This window comes from Anomalospiza imberbis, chromosome 1, assembly GCF_031753505.1.
Source record: "Anomalospiza imberbis isolate Cuckoo-Finch-1a 21T00152 chromosome 1, ASM3175350v1, whole genome shotgun sequence".
Lineage (NCBI taxonomy): Eukaryota > Metazoa > Chordata > Aves > Passeriformes > Viduidae > Anomalospiza > Anomalospiza imberbis.
Genome location: NC_089681.1, coordinates 53,267,715 through 53,280,288, shown reverse-complemented (window position 1 = coordinate 53,280,288; position 12,574 = coordinate 53,267,715). Strand labels below are relative to the sequence as shown.

The window sequence follows — 12,574 nt, the reverse complement described above, 5'->3', positions numbered from 1 at the left end:
GCTGTTCCATAACTACCTGAAAACATCTCAGACAACTGTGAAATCTCTTGGCCGATGTCACCTCCTGATGAACCAGATCGCATTAGCAAAGGAACAGGCTGCCTTTTCTTCGGGGACGTAATATAGTAACCAAAAGATGGCTATAAAAAAATATCCCAGAATACAGCATGAGTAAATTTAATAATTAACAAATAGGTTCAATGCACTTGCAAAGCAGTTTTGGCCCACAGTGCTTGCTCAGTATACCCCTCATACCACTAAGAAATAACATGTGCTCCCTAGCATTGCAAATGCCCAATCTAAACACATACACTGCACCTCTCATACATACATAAAATAAACTAAAAACTGGCATGCCTGAACCCCAGCTAGTGACTAAGTACCACACAGCTGTTTGCTCACTCCCCACCTCCTCCCAACAGAAAGAATTGGAAAGAACAGGCAAAACTTGTGGGTTGAGATAAGAACAGTTTAATAACTGACACAAGAATAAATTACAACTATAATACTGGTAACGAAAATGAAGGAGAGGGGAGTAACATCCAGGAGAAACAAGTGGTGCACAACAAAATTGCTCACTGGCCACAGACCAATACCCAGCCCGTCCCTGAATAGTGAAGCATGGCTGCGAGCCAACTCCCCCCAGTTTATAGACTGAGCAGGATGTTCTAGGATACAAAATATCCCTTTGGTCAGTTTGGGTCAGCTGTCCTGGCCATGCTCCCTCTGAGCTTCTTGTGCACCTGCTTCACTGGCAGAGCATGAGACACTCCCAAGTCCTTGATTTAGAGTAAACACTACTTAGCAACAACCAAAACATCAGCGTGTTGATAACACACACTGATAACATTCTCATACTAAATCCAAAACACAGCACTGTACCAACTGCTACAAAGAAAACTTCACTCTATCCCAACTGAAACCAGGACACAACTTACTTAAACCAGTTACTCAAAATAAAGAAATAAAGTACACATGCTCACATCACCTCTGCCTGAAGGCATGGTCTGCCACTAAGGCTTGGAATGCTTAGGACAGACACTAACTCTGCCAACTCCAAAAATTCCTCATGACACAAGGGAATTACACAAGCTTGTGTGATTACTTCTTCCCATTGTACACACTTCCCCACCTTTTTTTTTACTATGAAACACAGATGAGATCCTGTCTACCAACAGCAGAAGAGAGAAGTGCCAGGTATCCACCAGATTCAATAAGTATACAGATGTTGGTAAGTCAGAATCTAGATGATTACATTTTTACTGAAGTTGGGCATTGCTCAGATAGCACATCAACTATCAATAGCCACTCAGAGATGCCCTCACTGCGTAAATACCCTTGTCTGACCAGCATTTCACTCAACTGTGTGGGTAACTTGCTGGGACCACCAACATGCCTCCTGTATATGGGGTACTCTTCTCCCTCTAATCCTACACATAATTAGTTCCTGACCAAAAGGTGAAGATCAACATTCAACAATAATACCAGGCAGCACTTCACATCAGAAATTCCAGTAGGAAACCAGTCAACCCACACCTGTAACACACAGAATTTCCTTCCTTAATCAACTCAGAAAATTAGATCCGATAGAGAACTGGTTACAAAATAACAAAACTAGTGCTAGCTGTTGCTTGTCTTGTCTTTTCCTTGTTTCTCAATATTAACATTTAGATACATACCCGTTTCACATCACTGCCTCCACCAAGACATCCAAGAGCTTCGGATCTCTGACCAAAGAATTCCCCCAAAGACAAACGTAAATAGCTGGCATCTTTATGAAGATCAGATGTTCTTGGCAAAATGAAGCTATTAGGAGATCTCCACGAAGTATTTGCTAATTCAGATGCATTTGGACTGCCTACCTTTCCTGCCTGCAGACAAAGAAATTTCAGAAGTTGCAACTTGTAAATAAATTAGAAAACTATTTTGTTTACACTGAGGTCATTAGTTACCTGCATAAGCCTGTGTGCTTTCTCAAATTCTTCCTGGTCTTGTGCAATCATAGCTGCTGCTTCAGCTTGAAACCAAAGAGAACATTTATTAAAATAAGGCAAAAGTTACTAAGTACCATCATTACTATTTGTCATCATTAAACTCAATTTGATGGAAAGTTAATGCACATACAGCTCTAGACCTGAGACAGTCTGGGGCACACTAGGAGTTGTTCAATCCCGGTTTGGTCAGAAAAGTTATATGAAATTAGTTTTAAAGGAGTACTTGCTGGATCTTTAGAAACCAAAGTAAAATCAGCATTTAGCTAATTAACTTAGTGGTGAATAAAGAAAGTTTCTAACAGCCTTAGCCCCAGGCTAAACTATAACTTTTTATAGGTTATGATATCCATACTAGCTAGAACCAAACATCACATGGCTAACTCAGATCAAACCTTTACTGTATTTGGGGTTGAAAATTTTTTCAATCAAGGAGGTACCTTTGAATTGGAGCAAAAGAAAGATACTGGCTTGTACCTATTAATGAAAAACCCATGCAAATTAACAGGCCAAATAACTCAGTCTCACTTTTGAATTCAAATGCCTTTACTATTTTCACAATTACCATCTACAGAACAACTAACAGTTAAGAATCCCTTCACCAAAATGTTGTGAAAAACTGATCAAGAGATACTACTCTACCACCTGATTGCAATGTTAATGCATCATTAGGCTCATCAAAACTTAAAAAATACATGGCCTTGTACACAGAGCAACCCTAGGCATAGAGGGCACAGGGCAAAAGCTGAGAATGGATTCAAACTTGTAAGGTGAATACAGCTGTTGTCCATAAAATTACTCATGGGAAGTCACAATACATACTCTGAGGAAAAAAACAAAGTGGAAATACATCTTTATTGAGCAATCCAAGATCACCTCCTAAAGGCAACCTGGCACTATCAATGACACATTGTTATAGCCAATTGAACTCTCAGTCAGCAGCAGTTCTTTATCTTCTATATGAGCCCTACAGCCTCCAGAGACTTTCTGAAGCACCCAACACTGTCAAGTGAGCACTCCTGCACTATTCCATACAGGAACACACTGTGTGCACAGTTTGCTGACAGAGAGACATGTCATAAATGAGACCCCAAAGAATCATATGTAACATGTCCTTTCTATCCTTGCAAAAAATATTTCTTCAGCTGTCAAACACCACTGCAGACAGACAAGCAGACTAACAGCCAGAAAAATGCCAACCACATGGAATCTGTCGGTGTGTCATCATCTACCATGCAAAGAGGTAAGCTCATTGACTTGAAAGCAGAAGTGTTTAAAAATCTATCAGGTGGAAAAACCTAAGTAGCCTTGGAAAAATTTACAACAGTCAAATATTCTAATCACTCGACAACCCAAGCCTAAGATTCAGAAGGTGTCTGAAATATAATGGCTTTTGAAAAATCATGGAAGAGTTCTGCGTTACTGATATAGTAGATGGGAAAGTGTCTCCCAAATGATATATTTACTTGAACCATCAGAAAACCACTAAATGTTGAAAAAGATTATTTCAACCAGTCAACCCTTCTTGATCACTCATTCAAAATAAACAGTGTTAGACAGCATTTGCTTTGAAAGAAAGAAGAACCTTGAGTGGACCATGAACATCTTGAGAATACATTAGCCCATCTACATGTCAACTTTAGAAACTAGAAGAGATTAGGAGAAATGCCGTTGCACACATTGCTTGAATCTCTTATGAAACAGATGAGCAGATGACATTTTGGTGCTAAGGAATCAATTTGTCCATGGCACTGCATGTGTATTATCTGAGCCTGTATGACAAATATTTAGACTCTCATGAAGATTAGTCTGACATAGCTTAAGGATAATAAACCACTTTTTAAGTAAACAGCAGTTCAAAAAGCCTGGAATTCAAGGGAAGATGAGAATCCCAAAGTCCTTCAAAAAGCTCCAACATTTTTCAGTACCAGTACCATTTTTCAGCATCAAGACATTCCCAAAAAAATCAGCAGCTAGCCAATTCAACACTTTCCAGTCTCTCAAATTTTGACACTGTATTGACATTCTATTTGATTTTGTAGTAATTCCTCATTGATAATTATTTCCTCTCTTATAAACATCATGCAACACAAAATTACTCTTCTCCTTTTTTTGCAAGAAAGAAAAATGATCATTGAAGTCCAAAGGAAAAACTGTGGAAGTGAGAGGAGTTGCTTTAGCTCATACAATAGGTACCAATGGCAAATGTTAGGATGCTTTTTGTTTTGTTTTAAAACACTCTTCATGGGAAGAGTAGGAAACACCGAAAGAAGCCATGAACCATAAATAATCATATAATATCACTACTATCAGCATCAGCTTTCAAATAATTGCAGGATCTAAAACCTGGAGGCTTTGCAACACCAAATACTGATCTGTTGAAGTGGAAAAAAAAAGGAAGAAAGCTTACTTAACATTACTACAGACAACAAAAGTTAACTGAAAAAGATGATTACATACAGCCAGTAATGAACTCCTCATTTCTTTTATCATCTTCAGACATATTTAAATCTTGTTCTTCATCAAATGCAGTATAATATGCAAGATCAGTCACCCATTTGCCCTCCTCATTTTGATAGACAATGCTGTGTGGTAAATCACCTGAAAGATACATTAAATGCTACATTACAGATTAAAATTAAAAAAGGATATGGCAAAAGTTGCTGCAAGCTGAAGTTGCTGCAACTGCAAGCTCAAACTCCTTTCATCAGCAAATAAGTAACAGTTAAGTGCAATTCATGACAATCAGTGTTTCTGAAAACAAAAGCAAATCAGAATTAATTCATGCTACATTGGTTTTCATTAGCAACTTCTACAACTAAATAAAAATGCCTAGCTTACAATTTTATTTCTTTTTCCATGCAACAGAATATGGTCACAATTGCATAGACAGGTTTAATGTAAAGATAGGTTATATATAAAGCATCCTACCGTTGTCTGTTGTAGCTAAACTTAAGTTCTCACAGCTGTCCCCAGCTGGAGACAGGTAAGTATCAGGAAGACCAGCTTTACATTGAGTTGCATCTGCCTGATGTGCATTTGCACTAAGAACCTCAGGAGTGGTGTCATGTCCTAAAAATCCTCTTGCTGTGTGTAGCACTTCTGCATCAGAAGAAGCAGCCTGACAGACAGAGGACTCTACTTCTTGTTTTGGAAGGACATCTGAGACATCAGCTTTATGGCTGTCCACGCACTGGAGATGCAGGGAATCTAATCGCAACTCAGCGGCTATGCAGGAATCCAGCACATCCCCAGCAGTCATGGAATTCTTTGAAAACAATAATGATTTGAAAAGTGTCAGAAGCACAATTATTAACTGCATGTACTAGAAGTCTAGATACAAGACAGTCCAGGCTGACTATGTTTGAAAAACGGGCCTAGAACCAAAGTGGTGTTATTAATTTCTTGTAAAGGAAGATTGAGTGGTTAGCTAGAGATCTAACAAGTTTTCAAACACGCTGCTATCTTCTACTACAGTCTTACTCTACACGAATAATAGGAATTTAAATGGCTATTCTATACCATTTGCTGCACTGCTGTGGGCTGCATTTCTCTTTGCACAGGACATCCAGTTATTCCTTCATCTTGTGAATCATCATCACTAGCACTTCCAGAGTCTGTTCCAGTCACAGCCTCATAACTGGTAGAATCCTGAACGTTCTCCTTTAGATAAAAAATATAAAATATTTAGGTTCCACTAGAATAGATATACAAAAGAAAATAACAATACAGGGCCTTTTAGAATGTTAAAAAAATTTTCTAGTAGAAAATAGATTAATGATACTTTTTTCACTCATATGACACTGCCATAGCCAGCACCTCTAGTTAGCCTCTACCACCAAGAACAATAGTTCCTGGCTATGCCAATCCATAGAGGGGCCTGCAAGGGCATACACAGCAAGAAGATGGGAAGATCTCTTCTTCCTACTGTATCTTCTCATTCCTTTTAACATGGGTTCTGTGCTATTCCCCTTCCCCTCCTGGCTGACCCATTGTTGGATGAGGGCTCCAAATCAGACCTGGAGCCTTTTGTACCTACCCTACTGTCTATCTACAAGGCAGTGAAGCAGGGACATCTTGCACAGAGAAGCCCTGAGAGCAGAGTTCTGTTATTCTCACTCTTAAAACCACTTATCCCTTCCTCCATGCACTGCTGTAACAAATTGCAGCCTATCCAGACTACGTGTACAGGGCTAACATCACTTCCCACACAGCTTGGAAACTCTGATGTCAGTTGGGAAATTTCTGAAATTTCAGAAGCTGCAGTTTAACTGTTTAAATCACACTTTTCCACTCTGGTCAAGCATGAGACTGCCAGGATCACATTGACTGTTGCAAAGCCAAGAAAATGAAAGGCACTTAATCCCTAGCAACCTGTTTGGAATGGAGCTAACTGTTGCTCAAAGGCAAACCACAAGCCAGCCCGTTGCTGCCCTACATTTAACTTCCACATATTTACCAATTATTTAAGAGAATTATTGACTCTCCTGGAAAGACAAGTCTCTGTGTTGCTATACACTTAGCAACACCTTGGACATTGCTATGCAAGATGAAAAAAAAAGTGATTAAAATGATTATTTATAAACTCGTTGTATGATAAAAAAGAAGTGCCAGCATGTTGCCTTAATACCTATAGATACAAAAAAAATGAAACCAAAAAAACCGTTAAAACTAAATCTGTTTAGTAATACCAACAAATATAATCGCTGAAAGTTTAACATGTTTAAAAGCCATTAGGCATGCTGAGCTTTGAACTTTAAACTTACTTGTGGTAAGACATTTTCAGAAAGCTTCAGTGCTGCACAGCATTCTGAGAGTTTTTGTAGGTTGGTGTCTCTTCTTATTTCTGGTTGTATCAGCTGCTCAAAATATGCTTCTAGTTGGTTATCAAATTCTTCATCATCAATATCATCACCTACAAAAAGAGAAGAAAATATCCTTTTCACTTTTAACAGACATTTTATATCACCTGACATACTATTGAAAAAATTCCATAATTTACACTGAAGACTGAATTGCACGGTAGAAATAAAAAGACCAGTTAGCTTCATCAGTACTGGAACCCTGAATAGGCAAATATTTCCAGCTAACAGCTACCAACTCCTCGAAGGGCAATTAAAAGTAACTTCATCCTCTTTAGTGGGAAAAAAAAAAAACCCAACAGCATTTCTATTATTTCTACTAGCAAACCATTAACTTAGTTCTTAGATGCTTAACTCTCAAGTGAACTTATGCAACAAGAAAGAACAAAACAACTTCAAAAGACAGTCATGACATATGCAGATGCCATGGGAGAAATGCAGTAACCCCACTTTACTGCAAGGGTACCTCATCTCACAACAGTAAACCTACTGATCACTCTGCCTTCCCCATCCAAGAACATGCCCTGTCATCCTTCATGTCATGGGCCAAGTCAGCTGCATTAATGAAGAAGAGCACGTTTGTCCTTCTGCAGCAGACACTGTAAGGGCACAAAAAGCTCAAAACTCATAGTGATACAGAACTCATGCTCTCACTTTCATGCCTGCAGGTAAACTAGACTTAAAACTCAGATGTCATCCCACACATGCAGCATCTAAAGACAGCCGAACTCAAACTCAAGTGAAAGTCCTTTTTAACTGCATGGGTGTGCACCTCACCACAGAATTTTATCTCTACTAACCTGAACTGAAAATGAAGGTAGAGTTCACACTTTATTAAATCAATGCCCACATTGCCACTTATTTCTTTGATTCACTGAGGACTGTTGTTTAATTTTTTAGATTAAAATTCCAATTGTGATCTTCTCTGACAAATTCCATAGCCACCTACTCCTGTTACAATTTTAAAATAGTCAGTTTTCCAAAGAACAGTTTTCTTTAATATTGTTATACTACTTTTTTATCAAGCACAATCCGATATTAAGTACTTAGGTTAAACAGACTCTTTCTTCTCAAGTATGCAGTAACATTGAGTCAAAATTAGACTCTGCTACCAAGAGTTATAAACACACCTACCAGTGGAATCTTCATCTGTGCTTAGAAACGATGAGAGTTTCTCATTCTCCAAAAAACTTGAAAGGCTATTGCTAAGATGAACACTTGAGATAGCACCTTCTACCAGCTTTTCAGAAGGTTCAGATGGACCAACCTGTGAAAAGCACCCATAAAGAAATGTTTCTAGAAATTACTAACTACTGTATGAATTCAGTTAATAAAAAGCAATTAATGAGGTTAATAATACTGCAAAACTCTGTATGCACTTATTTTACTTATCCCAGGAAACACTCTAGTTCCAATGGACTTCACCTGCTAGCTTCCAGAATGGATGCATGCAAGAAACATGGGAAGTATAAAAGGGGAAGAGTAAAAAAGCATCTGAAGGACACCAAACTTAAGAGATCTCAAAATAAAGAACAGAAACATTGCACTAAAGAGTTTACATTTGAAAGAACTGTCCTCCATCATTCATTGAGCTGCAATCCCAACTTAAATGTAGACAAGACATCTCTCAATAGTTTCCTGTGCTGTTAAAACAGAGCCTTTTCAGAAATAGTACACACAGATCCAACCTTGTTGGAAATGTCTCCAAATGAGCACACTGAATTACTCAAAAAGTAGTATATCAGCTGAATCTAGCTAACAGCAAATACCCTATCTTTTCTATAGCTGAATGATTTTTAAAACCAGCATAATGTAATGTCTGCTATGGATTCAGTCTCATATTCTTTGTGATGAACAGATCATCTTTGACACACAGCAAAAAAAGTCCAATTTCATAAAGTAAAGAATTTGAAAGGAAAATGAATTATGGTTTTCAGAAGACAGCCTGCAAGCATTCAACTGCAACTCACTAACCACTATGGCCCCTACAAAAATCAAATTACAGAAAACTAAATCAAAATACTAGATGACATATTAAGGAGTCTGTATGTGACAGTATTTGGTTGCAGCCCAATGGAACAGGGGACAGGGAGACCTCCCTGACCTACAAGGAACAGGAGACCTCCCATTCCTGTCTGCATTGGATCTCTGTGACCAAAACTCTTAGCATCTCTAACACAGTAGATAAAAACAGGTGAAGCATAACTCTACCTGTCAATACCAGAAGCTATTTGCTAGCTCTGGATTGTCTACTTCAATTTCCAAAAGCACTACAAAAAATTCCTCAAAAGATGCTTCACTAAGATAGACCACAAATGGGACAAAATGCAAGGTGCTTAAAGTGATAAAGAACTACAAGACAGTGGAAGCTAGGAACAAACAACAATTTTCACAGCTGAGGAATATTAGATGGAGTCATGCTCACATGGTACTCATTAAGTGATCTGCAAAATGAAGGCAAAGTGAGTCATGCCAGCACCTTTATAAATTAAGGTATACACAGTATAAGACAATAAACACAGTTCCAGTCCCTTCCTCCTCCTCTCACAGAATGAAATCTATTAGAAGTTTAATATTAGAAAACATTTAATTTCACTGTATTCTGAAAAGCTTTTACCTTGCTGTTCTTAATGCCTGGGAGAAAACATATTCCAGCTGGCAAATCTGAAACATAAGAAAGTGGCATAAGCTGTATTTTAGTAGTAAAACATGAGAACATAACAAGTGCTGAGTATTCTCTAAAGTTAAACTGAGCCTCTGGAAGGTCTGCCTCTGGAAGGCATACACCATAGATATAACCCAAACATACAGATTACCACAACACTAAACCTTGTATGTTCCTATGACAGTGATCCAAAGGATCTTGTTAAAAAGGCAGAGTTTCACCAGAGATAGAACTCTAAAAATTATGTAAGATATTTACTGCCTTAAGGATTTCCACAAAGCAGCACAAGAAAGTAAGGAGTCCCAGTTCGTGCTAGCAGAAGGAGGAACAAGTGTTCTGTTCCACTGCTGCATTTCACCTACTGGACCAATTCTTGTTTTGGATCATTTTAAGCAGCTTCCACTTGTCTGTTATACACACACATAATCCAGCTGGAAGTCCCACATGACAGAGAATAGTTTAGACTTGCACACACAGATTTTAGCAAAAAAGGTTTGTGATTCTTCAGTAATAGGTGTGAATAGAAGACAATTTCCCAACAATTTCCAAGTTAAAATCAAGTAACTAAATCTGACTGGCCACTATCAAGTCCAAACACTGGGCAGTCTCAACTTTCCAAAGCATCACCATTTTGTTGCCAGTTACTGCCACTTCTTCAAGACTACAGTAACAAATGACTGGAGCCAACACTTCCCTGTTAGAAGTGGTTTTTTATAAGGGTCTATTTATATTACAGGTCACAATACTTTCTAATTGAACACATTAGCTGTCAAAATTATTCACAAAACCCTATACAAATACTCAAAGCTTGGAAAAGGATATTGTCTATATATTTACTAACTGTATTTACTGAATTTTAAGAGACAAGTAGAATTTATTCACAGAACTGGCGTTAGCAAAAACCCCAGACAAGTTCAATAGCAGGCATGCTATTAAAATAAGTTTGGGAATATTCTTTTGTTTCCAGTACTCTACCCAGACTTCAGAAAAAGTATAGTTTTCACAGCAAGTATTCCAAACTATTTTTTCATGCATAACCTCTCTCGAAGGGTTTGCTTCCAACACCTACAGCAACAATTAAAGACATCTATTACAGGTTGGAATAGGGCAAGAGAAGAGATGCTACTTAAAACATAACCTTGCAGCCTTACACTTACTGAAATAGAAGAGGTAGAAAGCAAGCTGCATACATTTCTTCCACGAAGTTCCTGGGACTAAATCAGATTACTACTGCATTCTATTTCATGGTATTATTTAAGGTATTTATTAAAGGTACTATATAGCAAACACTATTTTCACCCAACCAGAAACTTTTTCTGTTTTCAGTTTGCTCAAATCCATGAGATTTTTTTTCAAAACCCATTTATAATCTGATGTAAAACAGGTGAAAGGATCAAAAGAAGACATCTGTAGCATAAAAAGCTAATTACAGTGACAATAAGTACACAATTTTTATGCAAATTTAATACCTTCCAATTGCTCAAGAGGCAAAACTTCACGTAAGGTACTTTGACCATGATTTGAATGTTCAGTGACATTCTGAGGTTGCTTTCCATATTCTGAGTGGGATTCTTTCAAATTAACACGAGGCAGCTGAGGCTCTTCAATTTGCGTAGCAATTTCCCTAGAAAGAGAATTATTTAAATGAAAAATCAGTTAGCTACACAGACCATCATCTCTTGTGATGAAAATTTGATAAATTCTCCAACTGTTCTGTTTCAGTCTGTTGTTTCCAATGTAGGATAGATTCTAGAGACCTGTCATATTATAATAAAAGAAAACATATCAAATCTACAAGACCTTCAGTTTCACAATCTAAACTGTGAAACAAATAGTGAAATTTCATGCAAAATATGCCTCTCTACCTATTTCTTCCTCTCTTTCATTTCGATAAAAAGAGGGAAAAGTATAAGGACAAAAACATCTACTCTGGCCAAGTTCCACAATCCATTTGTCTCGACACCAAGTCAAACACTAGAAAATATTTCACCAAGTCCACAATATCACCAACCTTTTGTTACACTAAATAAGGGACCAAATTATAAAGAACATGAGTTACTAAAATTGCAAGTAGGTAAACAACAGCTTTTGCAATTATGCAGGAAATTTATCCTTCACTTCTGGTTTTAGAGAACATCCACACAGGCTTATAAACTAATCATGCCAGATGTTACAATTTCATACTTTTGCTTCAATATTTTAAATAAATAAATGCAACTAACATTTGAAAGTCTGAATCACAGCTATTCTATGTTGTGTGTTTTGTTTTCTTACTTGAGTGCAATCAAGACGATGACTCCCTCTCAAATCTTATGCTCTTCATTTTGATAGGGACACACTGCCTAGGGCTCAACTTTATCAGTGAGCAAAGGCACACTGTGCAGTTTCTGTAACAACAGGAGCACATCTGGCCTTGGTTAGAATAACCTATGCAACAGCTTCCAACACTTCCACCACTCAGCAATGCCTTCTCAAGTGTATCACTAACAACTATTTCCTAAGAAATACCCATCACTGAGGCTACAAGGAAGGCAAATTTAATAGAAACTGTTGCTCCTTTCTGTATGCAAGCTGCTTGATACTTACTCGAAACATATTTATATCAGTGCAAAATGCTATTCACACACATGACATGAACCAGAAACACCAGCTTAATTCAAGATTATGTAAAGTGAACTAGATAAATACAGGCCAAATTCAGGTAAGTCAATTAGATATCATGTTTATGACATTTTAAATTAGTATGACAACAAAAAACCTCACAGTCTAGGAAACATCCCTTCTGAAGATTTTGTTCCTGTCACATATATGAAGTCCAATTAATCAATCAAACAGCAGAATGCTGCTCATGTAGGGCTGCACAGGCTAAGTGCCATCAATCACTGAGTGGAAGGCCACTGGGTGCTTCCACGTGGCCTAGCACTATCCCCCTTCAGAAACCATGGAGGAGCTGGTTTTGTAGGAAAAGCTGCCCAGGCTGCCAAACACTGTAAGCTAAAAGGCCAATGCACAGCTGAGCTCCAGTTACTGCAGGCCAGTAGTAAAAGCTGCTGTTT

General features: G+C 37.9%; 1 protein-coding gene across 1 annotated transcript in view; it reads right to left on the bottom strand.

Annotated features, from left to right (window-relative positions):
- CEP192 (centrosomal protein 192) overlaps window positions 1–12,574 on the bottom strand; it is a 55,941-nt gene that overhangs the window by 42,113 nt on the left and 1,254 nt on the right. The window contains exons 3-12 of the mRNA XM_068193046.1: window positions 10,988–11,142; window positions 9,471–9,517; window positions 7,988–8,120; window positions 6,758–6,906; window positions 5,514–5,654; window positions 4,923–5,259; window positions 4,452–4,592; window positions 1,953–2,017; window positions 1,680–1,871; window positions 17–140 (exon numbers count right to left, since the gene is read on the bottom strand). Of these exons, the coding sequence (XP_068049147.1) occupies window positions 17–140; window positions 1,680–1,871; window positions 1,953–2,017; window positions 4,452–4,592; window positions 4,923–5,259; window positions 5,514–5,654; window positions 6,758–6,906; window positions 7,988–8,120; window positions 9,471–9,517; window positions 10,988–11,142 (1,484 nt within the window). The remainder of the gene's footprint in view (window positions 1–16; window positions 141–1,679; window positions 1,872–1,952; window positions 2,018–4,451; window positions 4,593–4,922; window positions 5,260–5,513; window positions 5,655–6,757; window positions 6,907–7,987; window positions 8,121–9,470; window positions 9,518–10,987; window positions 11,143–12,574) is intronic.